Genomic DNA, 19,409 nt, shown 5'->3' with positions numbered 1-19,409 from the left:
TGTGAATGCATCATGGGGGTTTGGCTTCTATCTGTTTATTAATCTTAAAATCTTAAAAATCTCATAATCTTAAAAGTTTTACTAAAGTATCAGTGGTAGGATCAGTTTACTCTCAGAGTGGCCTTTTTTACAAAAGCTTCAGTCACTATTACTGAGAACTCATCGAAGTCTCAGACAGTTCCTGTATAGATTATACTTGGTACATGCAATAATTTTAAGATGATTGAATTTGAATGTTACTGAACTTTGAGAGTTAGGAGAGGAAAACAAACACTAATGGAAACACCAAAACGGTAGTAGTTCCCTGTAGCTCCTGACTAGCTGTTCAGCAGTGCCACCAACAGATGTCAGTTTAAGCTCAGAAGTGGGAAAGCAGAGAACTCAGACGGTTCAGATTGTTCATAAGTTCTGTGATGTTATATCCACGAATGTGGGGGAATGACCTTGCTTAGAGGGAATTGTATTATTTCTGAGATCTTTCCCTTATTTTGGAACTAAGCTGATGAAAGCTGGGGCTAGATTTATTTGTATTGATTTTATTGGTTTTCTTCTGCATTCTCGGTCCCCTTTCTGACTCAGTACCAAATCAGGGTCTCTTAATTAGGTTTATATATTTTCCATCTTCAGATAGGTTTCTTCTCTTTATACCTTCATGTCATTGTTATTTTATGCTGATCATTTGTTTGCCAGCCAGATTATTAAGCAAAAGACTGTCAGCCAACTCTCTGCAGTTTATTTCTTAATTTTACTCTTTGGCTGAGAGTGGATGAAAAATATCTTGATACATATACCTTCAGTGATGAGCGATTAGCACTACGTGCAGATCATACTTGTTTCCTCACCAAGATCCTGAGGGAAAAAGCCACATTATTAATATGACTATGTTAAGATATTTTCTATAGTAACTTAGAGTAGTATTTCCTTAAAGTCTGACCTTAGACCGCCTACATTAGGACTCTAATGTGCTAGTTAAAAATGCAAATTGCTGGGCCCCATTCTGACTTAGTGTATTGGTATCTCTGGTTGTAAGGTATGAGAGTTCACATCGTTAGCCCAATCCTTTGCCTCTACTCCAGGTCTCATGTGCATTAAAATTTGAAATGATAACCCAGCAGATAGTCCAAATATGTGGACAGCAAACTTGGAGGCTCTTGAAGTATAAGTTGAAAATCTGGAAAAGCTTGGAATGTTTGAATTCATTTCTAACGCAGATCCCTTTTTTATGGAGTGTTTGCATGCCAAAGCAAGGGCAAACATTCACATGATTCTCTGTCACTACCATAACTTTCTATTATAATTTCTTTAAATGACTGTGATTAAATAGTTGGTCATTTTAGAGTTGGGCAGTGGAGAAATGGCAGACTGCCTTTTTAAAAGATGAGGGATTTAAAAGAAAATAAGGAAGATTGAGGATATTTGTGTTCAAATGACTTTGGGCTCATTTAAGGAATTTAATGGTTACTCATAACATCTTTATCCTTTTTCCTGCATGCTGGGGATGCAGGTTCAGTCTTGAGTGGGATGGATCAGTCTCTTGGACGAATGTGTCTATTTTAAATTGTTTTGAGAGATGACTATGGATGGTAGTTTTATAAAAGGATGTTGTGAACTCATTGCAGAACTCAATTGATTGTCATTTAAAAAAAAAATTAGGTGGTTTCATGGACACCTCTCTGGGAAAGAAGCAGAAAAATTATTAACTGAAAAAGGAAAACATGGTAGCTTTCTTGTGCGTGAGAGCCAGAGCCACCCTGGAGATTTTGTTCTCTCTGTCCGAACTGGAGATGACAAAGGGGAGAGCAATGATGCCAAGTCTAAAGTGACCCACGTCATGATCCGCTGTCAGGTAAAGCCCCAGCTGAACCGTGAGTCTTCTGAAATGTCATCTTTGGGTGGTTTTTCAATTGGGAGAAGACCAACACCATTTCTTGCAAAGTCAGGTTTTCTTTGTTCATTTAGGCGAGGGCTTCTACACTTTGAGTACCTTGTTAATTATAACTGTTTTCATCATTTCATGGCTTTATTATATTACTTATTTCCTGTGTGTCTCTAGCAAGTCACCTTCTGCCCTGTGGTATCTTTTTTTATTTTTTTTTGGATGCACCACGTGGCTTGCAGAATCTTGAACCCTGGTCCTTGGTGGTGAAAGTGTGGAGTGCTCCCCACTGGACTGCCAGGGAATTCCCAGCCCCACAGTATCTCAATCTACTTGGACATGGTTGCAGCTGTAATCTGCCTCCGTCTGAATTTCTAAAGCGACGGCCTCAGCTCCTCCCTTGGGTTGGCACAGTATAGCCTGTGACTACATGTGATTTCATATCAGTTAAGGCTGGGAGAATTGAACTCACCATTTCTTATTTTTAATGTGGTGGCTAGACTGAGGAGGTTAGGTTTTTGGTCAACTACATCAAACTTTGTTTTGACATAGGTTTTTTTTTTTAAAAAGTTTAATTGGAGGCTAATTACTTTACAATATTGTAGTTGTTTTTGCCATACATTCACATGAATCAGCCATGGGTGTACATGTGTTCCCCATCCTGACCCTTCCTCCCACGTCCCTCCCCATCCCATCCCTCAGGGTCATCCCAGTGCACCAGCCCTGAGCACCCTGTCTCACGCATCGAACCTGGACTGGCAATCTATTTCACATATGATAATATACATTGACATAGTTTCTTAAATAGTAACTGTGTATTCACTTATTGCTTTGGTTTTTTCATAAGATTAAAAAAACCCCCAGCTTTATTGAGATATAATTCACACACCATGAAATTCACTCTTTTTAGGGTGGACAGTTTGGTGTTTTTTTTTTTTTTTTTTTTTTACTATATTTACAAATTATGCAGCCAATAACACTAATTCCAGAATATTCTCATCACCCCGAAAAGAAACTGTGTTCTTTACCAGTCACTCCCTATCTTTCCTCCTCTCCCCCACTCTTGGCAGCTACTAATCTCTTCATTTCAATGGATTTGCCTGTTTGGGGTATTTTATATAGATGGACTCACGTAATATGTGGCCTTTTGTGACAGACTTCTTTTACTTAGCATGTTTCTCAAGACTTATCCATATTGTAGCATGTGTCAGTAAACTCTGTTGTCAAACTTTCTGTCGTATGGATATATACCACATTTTGTTTATCCATTAAACAACTGATGGGCATTTTGGCTATCGTGAATAATGCATTTATGTAAAAGTTTTCATGATATTCTCTATTTGATGAGACGTGATGTTCATATTTTCTTTTAATTTGTATAGTTTCCTTTATTATACTAGCTGGTTTAAAGTTTTGTCTATACTTTCTCAAGGACAATTTCTACTGAATGCTTTCCTCCCATTCCCAAAAAATGGTCCAGTTTCCTGTTTCTTTGCATGGCTCATGAGTTTTTGTTGGAAACTAGACATTTTACTTTTTAAAACTTTTAAATTTGTATTGGAGTATAGCCATTTAACAATGTTGTGATAGTCTCAGGTGGACAGCAAAGTATTTTACGTATTAAAACATTTTCCCCCATGCATATGGCTTGTGGGATCTAAGTTCCCCAACCAGGGATTGAATCTGGGCCCTCTGCAGTGGAAACTTGGAGTCCTAACCACTGGACTACCAGGAAATTCCTGGAAACTAGACAGTTAAAGCAATATTATGTGGCAGCTCTGGAAGTCTGATGTCCTCCTTTCCCAGGGTTTGTTGTTGCTGCTTTTTATTGTTCCTATAGTTGTTGCTGTTTGTATGTTTATTGACTTTCCTATATTCTTTGTCATGTGGGGCCACTGATGTCTCTGCTTGGGTAGCATAGTGATCACCTGATGGTTGGACAGAGATTTCCTTAAATGCCGTGAAACATTAAATCTCCCAGACTGTGCCAGCATAGCTGTGTGTGTGTGTGTGTGTGTGTGTTGGGGCACATCTGCTTTTAGTGTTCTGATATCTTAAAACTCAGCCTTAGCCTTCACTTCCTGCTTGTACACAACCTCAGAATCAGCCAGAGATAAAGATTAGGGCCTTTTTGGATCTTTCCTGAACTTCACATAGCCCTGCACGTGCACATGTCCTTCTGGATTCTTAAGAGTATGTTGGAGGTTTTCAGAGCCCGCTATGGACGTTGCCTGGATTTTCCTTTTAGGTTTTTGCTCAGTCTCTTATAAAGCACTGACTGGTATTGCTGCCTCAGGCAGCTGTGATATTAAACAGTTGCTGCGGATTGTTTTGGGGAGATCCCCTGAAGGCAGGGCTAAATAGGCTCTAAGTCAGGTTCAAAGACAAGCTCTGAAAACAGGGAGCTGCTAAACAGATCAAATAGTGATAATTCTCTGGGGACTGGTCTGGACAGTGTTCCAGTTTCATCTTGTCTGCTCCAGTTGTGCTGAGCTGCTTCGTTTTCCCAGCTACTGCGGTTATGAAGCCATCGGTTTTCAAGACTACCAAGTCGGGGGAGAGTTAGTCTCTGTACTTGAGTGGGGAAAAGCAGTCATTTAACCTAAAGGTCATGAGCGTAATTTTTTTGTTGTTTTTTGTCGTGAAAGGAACTGAAATATGATGTTGGTGGAGGAGAACGGTTTGACTCTTTGACAGACCTCGTGGAGCATTACAAGAAGAATCCTATGGTAGAAACATTGGGCACAGTACTACAACTCAAGCAGGTAAGCATATTGGAAAGCTAAACTCCACCTTGTTATACAATTAAAGAAGTCCCAACATAAAATATTCCAGATGGAAGTAGAATAGTATCATAAACCTCCATGTACCCATCATCCAGCTTCAATTATATCAGCTCATCAAGTCTTGTTTCATTTATTAGTCCACTCACTACCTTCTTCCGTAGTATTTGTAAACGAATTCTAGACATTACATCATTTTCACGACTGTTTTCATATATAATTCAAAAGGCCTTACGGGGTTTTAAAGCAAAGTTTTGATAAAGTTTTCATTGTAAATCCAGCTTTGATTATCTTTAGGTGATCATTGCTTTTCACTTGGGAGTTACTACTATTTTAAAACTCACTCATTACTTAGTGGCAAATGACATCATCTCTAACATGTGGTCTATTTATAAAGAAAAATAGGTTCAAATTTATATCAGCAGAGTAAAGTACGTGGAGATTCAAGAAAGGTATTTCCTGACTGAACAGAAAGGAAAGTGAAACTCTATTTGAAAACTTTTATTGTGAATACTGTGAACTTCCTGTCCTTGGTTTTATGAATGCCAACATAGAAGTCTTTTTTTTTTTTTTTTTTTTTTGCATTGACGCTTTTTTCTGTAATACTTTCTTCATTTTGCACCGACTGCTGAATTTGATTAGCCCCTCAACACAACTCGTATCAATGCTGCTGAAATAGAAAGTCGGGTTCGAGAACTAAGCAAATTAGCTGAGACCACAGATAAAGTCAAACAAGGCTTTTGGGAAGAATTTGAGGTAAGTTATGAAAAAAAATTTTTTTACATGATTTATTAAATCCTAATCTTAGTGGAAGGGAAGTTAGTCTTGTGTTTGGGATTGGATCTCAAATACTCACTTGGATTTGCAGCTCTTCTTAATTTGGTCGTTGATTGACATGGAGCAAGTTGCTGAGGGGGCTTTTTCAAAAAAGTTGGCGTTATGTTCTAGGAGAAAGGAGTTGGCAGTTAATATTAAATGAATGAGCCATTTGGCTCATGGATTTGGCTCTTTTGGTTTGGACTGCTGGCAAAATCTCAGAAACATAAAAGTACCTAATTCTTCGGAAGATTTCCAGCATTGGCTGGGGTCTTTAGGAAGAATATATAGCTTTGCTGCAGCAAATAAGTAAAAGACAGTTAGCTCGATGTGGCTTTAATCTGGGAGCTTATACCTTTTATAAGGTATAATCTGGAAGTTTATACCTTTTCAGAGATTAACTGATTTCTTTCCTGAAACCAGCTTGGATAGGAGAATGTCCACAGTGGGAGTGGGCTGTGTCCCTGTTGCAGTGAGACGTGTCACCGTTGTAACCTTGTTCTCTCCCTTGTCATCCCTTTGACAGAAAACGTCCTGAAAAACAATTGTGTGTGTGTGTGCTGTATCTATCTTCATAGTTACCTTTAAGCAGCATGCCTAGTAACCAGCAGAAGCTCCATAAATGTTTGTTGAATGAGTATTTACATTTAGCTAATATTTATGTTATTATATTATCGTTATTCTGTTTATGGGAATGATCATTACACACTTTTTGTAGGACTTTGAGTGAGTGAAGTCGCTCAGTCGTGTCCGACTCTTTGCGACCCCATGGACTAGTAGCCTACCAGGCTGCTCCCTCCATGGGATTCTCCAGGCAAGAGTACTAGAGTGGGTTGCCATGGACTTTAGGATTCATAAATATCTGTGGAATGAATGAACAAGTAAATGGCCACATGGAGTCCTTTTAACCACCATATGTCAGATCGCCTTGGCAAGATATTTCCATTTTACAGATGAGGGAAGAGCCTTCAGGCTCAGAGAGACTGAGTAAATTGTCCAACATTCTGTACCACGAACCTTGATTGACTTGGAGCACTGAGGGTGGGTACAGAATAGAACAGTCATGGGCTTTGCTCTGTGTTCTTGACCAGGGATTTGACCTCATGTTTATTCCTTTATACTAGCATTGGGTTAGTCACCATGGACACCCTGGTGAACAAGATGGACAGGGTTTTGTCTTTAAGGAACTTTGAGTTGAGAGATGGATAAGAACAGAAATTTCAGAGATCTTACATCAGAGTTTGAATGAAAAACCTATTTTTTAAAAAAACTTTTTATTATGTAAAATTTCAAATATATACAAGTGCAGAGAGAATCATCTGATTGTAGCAGTATATACCTGTCACCCAACATTAACAATTGATGTTACCTGGCCAGTCTTTTTACACTACATTCCACTTATAATGAAGATTCATCAAATAGTAGTCATTGTTCTCATTATACTAGTTGTCTCTTGTTGTTGTTGTTGGATCATTTTTCAAATAAGTTCCCCCTGGATCTCTGTTTTAAAATCCTAAGCCTCTAAATGTTCTCATGTGGGAGGCTCTAAGAACAGGCTAGCACCCCCACCTCCCCCTTCTTTCTTTCTTGGCTGTGCTGCATGGCACGTGGGATCTTCGTTCCCCAAGCAGGGATCCAACCCATGCACCCTGCATTGGGAGCACGGAGTCTTAACCACTGGACCACCAGGGAAGTCCCCTGTATTTTTTGTAGGTTGGTCTATCTAGAAGCTTCGTCAGATCCAGTTTTTCCTCAGCAGGACTGCATATATGTTGGTGTGTCAAGAGGTGCTTGTCACCAAAGACAAGATAAATGTTTGATTCTCTTCCTTTTTACTAAGTAGCTTTCAAAATAGCATTCTCCAAAAAAAATTTTTCTGTCAATATGTGCTCATGGATTTTAAAAAACATTTTGTACGTCTTTATTTTTACTTTATTTTTGCATTGGCACCTTACACTTTAATTTTCATTCTTTATTTATGGCTGTGCAGGGGTCCTACGTTGCTGTGCATGGTCTTTCTCTAGCTGTGACAAGCGGAGGCCACTCTCTAGTTGGGGCGCGTGGGCTTCTCAGTGTCGTGGCTTCTCTTGTAGTGCAGCACGGTCTCTAGCTGCATGGACTTCAGGAGTCGTGGCTCACAGGCTGGGGCTTAGTAGTTGTGGGCATATGGGCCTAATTGCTCCACAGCATGTGAGATCCTCCCAGACCAGGGATCGAACTGGTGTCCAGTGCATTGCAAAGTGGAATCTTAACCACTGGACTACCAGAGGAGCCCTACTCATGAATTTTTAACACGTTCCGTGTGCGTCTGTTTACAGCATTCATCATCGTTTTTGTTGCTCAAATTATTTTAGCTTTTGCCACTGGGAGCTTCTGCAGGTGGCTTCTACTCCTTCCTGTACAACTTTAGTAGTTTTTGCTAGATTCCTTAACTTTCTGGTTTAATAAATTGTTACAGGTAATACATTTCCCATATCAGAACTGGAATCAGTCATTTCTCTAAGGAGTGAGTTAGCTTCTCTCTTTCCTCCCTTTTTTCCCTTCCTTCTCTTCCTTCCTTTCTTGGGAAGTGGTATTTAGAGACTGTAGTCCGGGAGCCAGAAGTGCTTATTGCTATAATGTTGGTTATTGCCTTCTCAGTGGGTGGAGCTAGAAAAAGTTATTTTCTTGAAATAACTTATGAGTCCAGATGAAACTTCCAATTCAAATTTAGGGCTCAGAATTATAAGACTTCCACTACCTGTAATAATATGATTACTGAAAACAGTTTGTTTTCCTAGTTTTTATTTTTTAATCCTTAAGGTAGTTCCTTCAGAGAAATAGAGTCATATTACTGTTCTTTCAATTCATTTGTAATAGTTCTTCTCTATATGGTTATTTTCTAACTGGATATACAGTTAGGTTGTTTCATTTTATATTTGAATTTCAGAAATTTCTTTCTATAAAATTTTATTTGTAATTATATAAAATATTACCTTTGATTCTAAAGTCAGATATAAAAAAATACATTCAAAGAAGTCTATCTTCTGTTCCCATCTTTTCCTCCTTATATTTATAGCCCTTTAAAAAAAATTGTAGCTTATTGTTGCCTTTCAAAAAGCATAAGCAAATATGTATCTGTAGTTTCATAACCCATCCTTTCGTGGATAAATAGTTGCAACATTTTACACCCTTTTTTTCCCAGCATTGTCTTTTTGTTACATTGGAGATCCACCGGACAATAGTGTCTACAGATAATCTTCACTCATTTTTACTGCATAATACTCCATTGTGGGGATGTACCATAGTTTATTCAGCTTATTGATCTGCATTTGGATAGTTTGCAAATGAAAGAAGTACAGTGGATAGCCTTGTGCATGCTTGTTTCTCCATTTTTGTGGATTATTGTTAATATTAACTTTTTTTTTTGGTATTCTATATTTTTTTAAAAAGTGATGGTTGTTACTCATCTTTATTCTTTTTTGGCCATGCCACATGGCTTGCTAGATCTCAGTTCCCTGATCAGGGATTGAACTGGGCCACAGCAGTGAAAGCTCTGAAACCTAAGCACTGACTCCCAGGAAACTCCCTACTCATCTTTAATCTTTATCATCTATCCTGCATGATTTTGGTTAGCATGTTTAAAGTCTGAAAAGTACTGGTTTTAATTAAAATTTTAAAATATCAACCCTTTTTGGTAAATGTAAGAAATAATTATAAGAAGTAAATGGTGAGTAATTTTGTAATCTAGACCCATTTTTATATTACACTTTAAAATAACTGGGGCAGTCATTTGCATCAACCACTTTTCCCATAAAATGTGACCGTGTGTGCGTGCGTGCTTAGTCTCTCAGTCGTGTCTGACTCTTTGCGAGCCCATGGACTGTACCCTGCCAGGCTCCTCTGTCCATGGGATTTTCTAGGTAAGAATACTGGAGTGGGTTTCCATTTCCTTCTCCGGGGGATCTTCCTGACTCAGGGGTTAAACCTGTGTCTCGTGTCTTCTGCACTGGCCGGCAGATTCTTACCACTGAGCCGCCAGGGAAACGAAAGTGACTATGAACTTTTAAAAAATTGTAGCAGCCAGTTGGGCATCTGGTGCATTGGGTATCTGGATTCGTTAAGTTCACTTAGGCAATGCTTAAAGAAACTAAGTCCTTCCTGCCGCTTGTGGCCGCAGGGAGTTTTTCCTGATCCCATTGGTAGGGTTAGGATAAGAACTTAGAAGGAAGGTGCCTAACCTGACCTTTCTGGCCATGGAAAGAAGATTGACTCTAAATGCTCACCTGATGGTTTCACTCCATGACATGTCAAATTAAGTTCATGTTTTATATATTATTAACAACAAAATGAGGGAGAACTGAGTTGGCTTTCAGGGGAAGTGGGAGAGAAACAAGATCATGTCTGAACTCTCCTATATCCTCTTCAGAGGTCAGGCTGGGGTGATGAATTGTCAGGCACTCAGTCAGGGCATTATCGTTTCATTTAAACTGAAGCTAGACCCAAACAGCTGGTGGCCTGCTTTCTAGATCTCTTATGTACCTGCTTCTTAAATCCAGTCAATTTTTTAAAAAAATGCCCTTTAAAGTTGGGGCCAGGGGAATAAGGCTGGGAGCAGAGCAAACAGTTATAGAAGAACTTAGGTCTGTGGAAGCAGAAACTCGTTAAAATCTAAGTCCTCTGAAGGTAAAGCTTGATCCAACAGCAAGGCATTGTTTTAGTGGTTGTACCTTAGTTTTTTCCCAGAAGGTGATAAATTTGGGATTAGTTCCTTCTTACTGTGTGAGGTCTTTAGAGTCAACCAGAGCTCTAAATTGCAGTGCCTTTGAGAATTTAGCTCTGATGGGTACATTTTGTTTGTCTGTATGCCAGGCTTCTGGTTTTCTGTAAAATTCTGAGTGTTCTTTCAGCTATTTCTCCCAGAAGACACTTACAAATTACTTCCGATCTTGACGCATCTTAAAATATACAAAGTCTCTTCTGAAACTCTTTGGTTCTTTCCTCCTTTGCTCCTGAAATAAATTCAGATTGATGGTTTTCTTCTAGGTCATGTGGTGTGATCAAAATGTTGCAAACCCAAGCTTTGATTTTTCTTCTCTGTAGATTCTCCATCTTTTTTTCTTTCTCCCCCACCTTTCTTTTTTTAAAAAGCCACATTTACTGTGGTAAAATGAATTTGCCCTTTTCTGTAAACATCTTGTGTCTCTTGCATATCTCTGCTCATGACTGCGAAGAGGTGGACAATATTTCTAGATTTGGTGAAATGAACTAAAGTTCTGTTAAAATGAGACTGACACTAAATAAATGAACAGGTAGGTTATGATCCTGCCATTTTGTCCCTGTGATGTGCAAGTGACCTGAAACCTGAATTCACCACCTGTGTATCATGCGTGAGAGTGTGTGTGCTAAGTTGCTTCAGTCATGTCCGACTCTGTGACCCCATGGACTGTAGCCGTCCAGGCTCCTCTGTCCATGGGATTCTCCAGGCAAGAATACTGGAGTGGGGTGCCATTTCCTCCTCCAGGGAATCCTTCTGACCCAGGGATCAGACCTGCTCCTCTTACATCTCCTTCATTGGTTCAGTTCAGATTAGTTGCTCAGTTGTGTCCGACTCTTTGTGACCCCATGGACCACAGCACACCAGGATTCCCTGTGCCATCACCAGCTCCCGGAGCTTGTTCAAACTCATTTCCATCGAGTCAGTGGTGCCATCCAACCATCTTTTCCTGTGTTGCCTCCCTTCCCCTCCTGCCTTCAGTCTTTCCCAGCATCAGGGTCTTTTCCAGTGAGTCAGTTCTTCGCATCAGGTGGCCGAAGTATTGGAGTTTCAGCTTCAGCATCAGTCCTTCCAATGAACATTCAGGACTGATTTCCTTTAGGATTGATTGGTTTGATCTCCTTGCAGTCAAAGCGATTCTCAAGGGTCTTCTCCAGCACAACAGCTCAAAAGCATGAATCCTGCATTGGTAGGTGGGTTCTTTACCACTAGCACCACCTGGGAAGCCCATTATGAGTTATGGTTTTGTTCAAATGAAACTGTTGGTGAACAAATAGATACACTTCAGCCCTGCTGTTTATGTCTGCTGTATGCACATTATCTAAGAAAATAGTCTGGGTGAGTCTGTGGCCCTGCAAAGACATGTAGTCCTTTTTGTTTTGTTCTCTTCACTGTAGCCCCAGAATCCAGCAAAGTGCCTGGCACACAGTAGGCACAACGTATGTTTTTGTGTTTTGTCAAGTGTGAGCTGTTTTCAGTAGCAAGAGACTTGTATTGGCTTTGGACCCTTTGCTTATATTCAGTAGGGAACAGATCTCTGACGCTTAAAAAGTATGGAGGAATGTTCCAGGCTTTGCTTTGATATGTCCCTCTTTATTCTCATGCACTTTTCATTTGGAGTCCCTGTTGGAGGCTTGGCGAATGCACATTTTAGTCCCTGCAACCTCCCTACAGACTTGCTTAAAACGATGTCATTCAAGATCGTAGTAATGAATTTCAGAAAGATTTCAGTTATTAACTTTCTGACTTTAAAAAAAAATGCACACAGATAAACCCAGCACACCTTCTTCACTGGGGTTCTGTTTTACAAAGCGCTTTAAAGCTTGTTTTCCTTAGTATTTTGGTTTTTCTTCAAAGCCCATCCTCCTTCCATTATACACAAGCATCTCTTCCCTGTCATGGTCTGAAACTATTCTCCATTTGCATGGGCATTGCAGGCAATTTGCTGACAGCCACACAGATGTCCTGGATTTTGCCAGCAACTCTGCCAGCCAGCATGTCTCCGGAAGGAGCTCGTGCCTATCTTCAAACCCACAGTCTGGTTTGATTTCTTTAAAGTGATTACATCCGCTCAGGGGAGCTATAAATTCTCCTTGGAGGTGGTTAGGTTTTTATGGAGACAAGACTTTTAACTGCACCCCAAAGCTGTGCCTCGAATAATGATTCTTGCTGGTGATCTCTAGCGGAAATCTTCCGCTGGGTGACTAAGCAAACCCATGTTGAACAACAGCCCCCAACCAGGGCTCCAACTTCGTGCTTAAAAATGCCCTAGGATGGCAGCCTTGAAGCTGTCATCAGGGTTTTCCATCCAGGCCCGAGCTCCCAGCTGCTGTCTTCTTGCAGGCAGAGCATCACAGTGGCTAAGGGGGTCTATTCCACAAGCTTCATTCTGGAGCAATTCCTTTGTTTCCTTTGAACTCTCTCTTTCAGCCTCCCTCCCCTCCTGCTTTTGTTCTGCGCCTCTCCAGTGTCAGGTTTTTCTCTTTAGGAATGTTTTCATTTGCTGGAGCTGCCTGGTGTCTTTACAGAGAGTTGAAGAACCTGAGATACTTCCAGCTACTTTCACGTCTATGCTTAACCTTCCCTTTTGCTTTTGAACACCCTTGGTGCTTTCTACACCTGTGGTTGTCCTTCTGTCTTCTCCATCCAGTGGGCCTGTATTGTGGCCTCCATTTCTTCTTAGCCCCTTTCTTCCTTAACTTTGGAATGTGACAGTCCCCAGTATATTGACATAACACTTTTAGAAGACACCAGTGGCTTGCTTGCTTTCTTTTTAGGGGGCTGTGCTTGGTCTTCACTGTGGCACACGGGCTCAGTAGTTGCGGTGCACAGGCTCTCCAGTTGCAACACGCAGGCTTGGTTGCCTTGTAGCACATGGGATCTTAGTTTCCCAGCCAGGGATTGAACCCGTGTCCCCTGCATTGGCAGGCAGATTCTTAACCACTGGACCACCAGGGAGGTCCCACCAAAGGTTTTCTTAATTGTGATTTAAAAACAGTCTTTTCTCTGGCCTTTTTTTCCTGTGAGCCGGTCTTGGAACAGCTGTCTAGCCTTTCTTTCCCACCATCTTCTCATTTCTCTGATGGCAGCATGTGCCTGGTTTATTCCCTCCTCCCATCCCATGTGCCCTTCCTGCTATTCACTGCTCTCTCTTCTCCTGACCAGTTAACTCTGCTGGTTCTCCAAGACATGGCCTGGGCCCTCTGCTCTTCTGGCTTTAAAATTGCTCTTCACTGAGAGCACGTCCATTTTCACCCCAGTCCAATTACGCCAAGTGGCTTCCAGGCTCTGGTTTTACCTTTTGATTTGTGCCTTCCACACTTCTTGGCTTTCATGTCTCTTCAGATTCAAGCATCCACAACCAGACCTGTTATTTTATTTTTGCCTTCAAACCAACTATCCATTTTTACATCTCCATCTCTGGTGCTTGTCCTGTATATTCTCTGACCCTGTATGACGGAATCCTCGGAGCATCCCTTAACGCGTCTTTCTCCTCTTTCTCTGATTGTCATGTACCAGGTCCAGTTGATTTTCCTTTCCTAGTTGTCTTTCTGTTTTTAGAGGAAGGAAGGAAGCAAGGCAGCATTTACAGTCTGTTTGGTGCTGTGCTGTGGGCTAAGGAAGTCATCTCATTGTGTCTCCGGATCTTTTGAGGGAGGTAGATCTTGTGTCCCTGGACGCTCTGTGATCAGGGCAACTCCCCAGGACCACCCAGGCGGGCAGCGGCTGAGACAGGAGTCTCACCTGATGCCAGGGCTGTAGGTGCTCACCGCCCCACAGGACACCAGCTGCTCTTTTACCCTTGACCTCTGCCCTTCCATTCACCCTTCATGCTTATCTGCTCCCAGCATTTCTCCCATCACTCTTCTGCTTACAAACCTGCAGTGACTCCTGATGTCTCACCAGAGGTATAGCATTTTCATTCTGAAGATGAAGTACCCCGAAGAAAGGGAGAAAGCTGTCCCCAAGGATGTGGCGGGCAAATAGTTGGCTGTGGTTTGAACTTTCAGAACTTCTGACTCCCAGTCCACTGCACTGTGCTGCTCAGCTGTTGAAGATCTCCTGCCCAGTTCCCAAAGCCCCCCAGCTCCCCGCCTGACGTCATTCCCCACCGCTGACAGCACAACTTCCAGACTCTGACCAGTTTCCTTCCCCCCAACTCTGAGGTTACTCGCTCTGGCCTGTTAGCCACCTTTGCTCGCATCCCTCCCTTGCTGGGATGTCTTGTCTTCTTCCTTGCACTCCTCTGCCTCTGCCTCACCCCTCACCCCTCACCTACCTCAAGCCTCAGCTCCTCCCAGAAACCACCTTCCCTTCATTTTCATGAATCTCGCTCCCAGAGTTCCACATCACCTAACCCATTACACACTGAATGGCAGAGTGTTAATGATGGATTTGTCTTGTGCTGTGGGCTGCTATTTCCTGTGTCAGATCCTGTTCTCATCTGGGGACTGTGTCTTCTAAATGTGTTTTTCCACTTATTCTTCCCCTTGTTGGAGGGAGGTGATGACTTACAACATGCACCTGGAAAGGAACCAGATCTTAGGTTGGTTTTGTCTATTCATGGTGCTTTGTAAGTGCTTGTCCATCAGTGCGGACCTTCTCCGACCATGAGAGACTCCATCAGCCCTTTCATTTCTCGAGGTTGCCGTGGACTCATTTGGGACTAACCGCTCAGACTCCACCGTGAGGAAGTGGTAAAAGGCTAGGCTGCGTAGCACCTGGAAGTGGGGGCTTTCACCCGCTAGTGGTGCCTGGTAACATTGCAGAGTTTGCAGTAAAGAGGACAGAGTGAGAATTCCAGTGTTCCTCTTTGCAGAGGGCAGGCACCAAAGGGAAACAGAAGTTCATTCAGACAGGGAAGAAGGCCTGCACACGTGGAGCCTGCCCACATGGTTACCACTGTCTTATTCATGGCCCCAAATCAGAGAGGCCATCGGCCCAGCAGCCCTTCTCAGCCTTCTCTGTCTCCTTCAGGAGGCCAGCCATGCATAGGTAGCGGGAGAGTTAATAGCAACTTTTACATTTCTGTTATTCTTTTTTACAATTTATAAAAACCTTCTTTTATTATTGATGTTTTCACATACCCTAAAGTCGAGAAAATAGGATGATGAACCTTCTTTTTCCCAACACTCAGCTTAACACTTAGCAATACTTTGTTATTCTTGTTTCCTCCCCTCCTAGTTTGTTTTTAAAAATAAAGTAACTGCTGGGATTTCCCTGGTGGTGCAGTGGTTAAGAATTCACCTTCCAATGCAGGGGACGCAGGTTCGATCCCTGGTCAGGGAACTGAGATGCCACAGCCCACATGCTGCACAGCGACTAAGCCTACGCACTGCAGCTAGAGAAGTCTGCGTGCCGCAGCTAGAGAGCTCGTGCGCCAGGACTACTGATCCCACGTGCTTGAGAGCCCATACTCCACAGCTGGAGAAAGCCTGCACGCCTCAGCAAAGACTCGGTGCAGCCAAAAAATAAGAAGAAGAGGAAGAATTAGAATTTAAAAAATAAAGTAACTGTACAACTTGGTCTGTCCCTAATGGTTTATGGCATTATTTCCCCCCCCCCCCTTAGCAGTTAGTCCCGGTTGCTTAGAGCAGTGAGGACAGATGGTTCTCAGGCCATGTCCTGGCGCGTGGGGCTGCCTGGCTCTGCCCATCCACTTGGGTGTCTGTCTTTCTTTGATCCTGTTTTTCCACTTGCATTCATGACATTCTGTTCAAGAGCCAGTTCCAGTGGTCTTTAATCAGAGGGCTTTGGAAGTCTGTGAGGGGGTGTTTCGAGGGGTCTCTTTCGATCATCACAGAGACTGAGGATTCTGCTACTGGCTTTTGGGCTGGAGACCGAAAGGGGTCCAGGTGTGGGGAGCATGGATGTTCAACAGCCATACGTGTAAGGGATGGTTCTGCACTGTGAACACCTGTTCTGTCCACACTGGTGGTGCTGCTGGGCACTCCTAATGTATAGTGTGGATCAGGGGATTATCTTTCTCTTCATGGCTTTTATAAAGGCTTAACCATTTGATATAATCCCTTTGTTGATCAGCTTTGGCTCATGTAATCAGGTGACTGTAGCCAGCCTCTGGTCCTTTTGGAGGGTTCATCCTTGGGTGCAAATCTTTGGTTGTATTGCTTGGGAGAATGGGATACTTGCAGCCTGTGCCCAAGCTTTATAGTCTTTTTTGTCATTGTTGGTTGCACATGGGCTTCTCTCTAGTTTAGTACTATCCTTTTAGCTGCTTGTCCCACGCCTTATCACTGACATCCTGCCTGGCCCAGTGGATAATGGGGACAGAAACAGTGACAGTCAGCTGCAGGTCATTCACAGCTTTTGGTGACCTGGGGGCGGCTGAGAGGGAGTTCATGGAAGACCAACTGGGAAGGGATTGTAACCTCCTGGGGGCAGGGCTTGGTGACAATGCCTGGTCCACCAACCTGGTGCTGGGGAGAAAGCACCCCTTAGCAGGTGGTAGCTGATAATCTTGGGTGCAGTCAGGGAGCCTCTGCTGGCAGAGCACAGAAACTCACAACTTGTGAGTTCTTTTTATTTTCAGCCTCACTCTAGGGAATGGCAGCTGTCCACTGTGAGAAATGAATTGTGTTCAGGCAAGTGGGCCCCAGGCATAGTTGAGAACAGGCTGATGTGGTCTGAGGAGGGGGCAGGGCTGGAGTGGGAGACACACGGTTACTCAGTTCTAATCCATGACAGCTGCCAGCCACCGGCAGTCAGCACCCGGCAAAGCCAGGGACACAGGGCCCCTGGGCCTGTCCTTTCTGGAAGACTCCAGGGCCCAAACTGTTTCAGCTTGTGTTCTGTTTAAACCTACCGCATGGAAGAGACGGTTGGTAACTTAATGCAGGATGAGGGAAGCCAGAGGCTGAGCTGAGTAGATGGTCCAGCCAGCACGTGCTGGGTATTGGTGAGGCTTTCCTCAGCCTGGAAGTCTGAATTATTCTAGCAAAGTGTTTTTGGTGTGTGAGGTGATTTTCGGCGGCCCTATTACAGTAAGATTAAATTAGTGAATGAAGAAGGTTTTCTCTTTTTTCTTCTCTTTTACCCTTATCCATTTCTTTGGTCATGGCTTAGGAGAAGGTCTGAGTACAGTTTTAATATGCCTCTTACATCTGCCTCTGGGCTTCCCTGGTGGCTTAGTGGTACAGAATCTACCTGCCAGTGCAGGAGATGCAGGTTTGATCTCTGGGTCAGGAAGATCTTCTGTAGAAAGAAGTGGCTCCAGTATCCTTGCCTGGAAATCCCTTGAACAGAAGAGCCTGGCAGGCTACACAGTCCATGGGTTCACAAAAGAGTCAGACACGACTTAGTGACTGCACAGCAGCAACATCTATTTCTTAACACTTGCCAGTATACCTTTCTTTTTTTTAAATAAAGCCTCAGGCATACCAGGGCTTCCCTGGTAGCTCAGCTGGTAAAGAATCGGCCTGCAATGCAGGAGACTCTGGTTCTATGCCTGGGTAGGGAAGATCTGCTGGAGAAGGGGTAGGCTACCCACTCCAGTATTCTGGCCTAGAGAATTCCATAGACAGTAAAGAGTCGGACACGACTGAGCGACTTTCACTTTCAGGCATGCTATAATATCTAGATAGGATTTGACAATATTTCATTTTTATTGTATTCCTTCTTCTGGTTACCTTCTATATATGGCAAGTGATAGTGGTTTTCTTATGTGCTAGTAATATGCAGTTTTTTCTTGAAATACATCTTCCAAAGGGGAAAAAGTGGAGGTTAGTTTAAGAAAACAACTGATACAATAGGCAGTGTGCCGAGAAGAGACAGCATCTTGAAGATGCTTTCCTTTCTTTGTTTTCATTTATCTTTTTGTTTTTGGCTGTGCTGTGCAGCTTGTGGGATCTTAGTTCTTTGACCAGGGATTGAATCAGCACGCTTGGCAGTGAAAGCTTGGAGTCCTAACTACTGGACCGTCAGGGAATTCCCTTAAATATGCTTTTCAGGTGACTAAAGATTGGGAAATGCTGATCTCATATTTTGCCTCCAGTGGCTTTCCTTTACGTTGAAGGTCAGGTCAACAGTGTCAGCATGGAATGCTGAGTGTGGGGCCTGCAGTTCCTGGCCATCGCCAATGATGGTCTGTGGTTTGTCTGTCTCCCTTCCACCCCCCAACCCCTTCCTGTATTTATTTGTCCATCCAGCAGATACATTTGGAGGGCCTGCTTTGTGCTGGATGCTGAGCTGGTTACAGGAAACAGGGGTGGTCCATGCTCTCTAATAGAAAAGACAGGTTGTAAAGACGTAGCTGTATTCAGTGTGACAGGAGCACTCACGGAGGGGGGTGCTGCAGATCGTGTGTGGGTATCATGAGACACAGGGAGGTCGTGCTGAGTGGGTCAGGAGAGCTTCCCAGAGGCGGCGGCATTTGGGGTGGGTCCTAATGAATGACCGAAAAGTAACATTCAGAGGTATTCAAGGCAGAGAAAAGGAATTCTAGGCAGAGGCCATGAACAAGAACATGAAGGCCTGAAGAAATACGGTGGGTTCAAGACACTTGGTGTGGCTGCGGTATAGACAGTGCGCCTTAACTCTTATACCAACTCTGTGGGGTAGGTAATTAGGGTTCACCCTGCTTTATGCTGGAGGACACTGAAGGACAGTCAGGATAGTGACCGGACAGTCAGAAGCTGAGGTTAGAGGCAGGCCCCCATCCACTCAGAGAAGAGGTCTCCTGAGTTGTTCGGAGAAGCATGCGCTTGTCTTGAAGGCAGGGGGAGAAATTGAACGTGATTAAACAGGGAGAGATGGATGAGATTTGCCTTTTCTAGAGCTCGCTCTGGCAGTGTGCCCTCCACAAGTGAAGCGTCACTCGAAGTGTGTTCCGTAAGTGAGCACTTGAATGCTTTGCTGTCAAGTTTGTTTTGAGTCAAGCCCCTAGTTATTTCCTGGCGCGTAGCTTTTGTTGATGTTGTTTCTCTTCACTTGGTTGATGTTTAAGTGATTGATTCAGTTCATAGGGTTTGAACCTCACCTTACTGTCTAAAAATCAAGATCAAACTTTCTTCCTAACAGCAGTATCAGAGGATATGCCAGCTCCGAGAATGCAGATGGCTCTAATTACTCTATGTGAACTCACTGAGGAATTTTGAGTGACCATTTGATTGTCAGAGTTCTGTGTATATTGTATTTTATTTCTGTCCAGGTTTCAGCTGGC

At 42.9% G+C, this 19,409-nt stretch overlaps 1 protein-coding gene across 4 annotated transcripts in view; it reads left to right on the top strand.

Moving 5' to 3' along the window:
* Positions 1 to 19,409, top strand: part of PTPN11 (protein tyrosine phosphatase non-receptor type 11) — a 67,616-nt gene that overhangs the window by 22,859 nt on the left and 25,348 nt on the right. For all 4 annotated transcript variants that reach the window (XM_042234679.1, XM_060401252.1, XM_004017400.5 and 1 more), the window contains exons 4-6: positions 1,654 to 1,846; positions 4,525 to 4,641; positions 5,302 to 5,415. In XM_042234679.1, coding sequence (XP_042090613.1) covers positions 1,654 to 1,846; positions 4,525 to 4,641; positions 5,302 to 5,415 — 424 coding nt within the window. The remainder of the gene's footprint in view (positions 1 to 1,653; positions 1,847 to 4,524; positions 4,642 to 5,301; positions 5,416 to 19,409) is intronic.

The sequence above is a fragment of the Ovis aries genome, chromosome 17, assembly GCF_016772045.2.
Source record: "Ovis aries strain OAR_USU_Benz2616 breed Rambouillet chromosome 17, ARS-UI_Ramb_v3.0, whole genome shotgun sequence".
Classification (NCBI taxonomy): Eukaryota; Metazoa; Chordata; class Mammalia; order Artiodactyla; family Bovidae; genus Ovis; species Ovis aries.
Note: the sequence above shows the minus strand (reverse complement) of the source record. Positions and strands in the feature narration are given on the sequence as shown.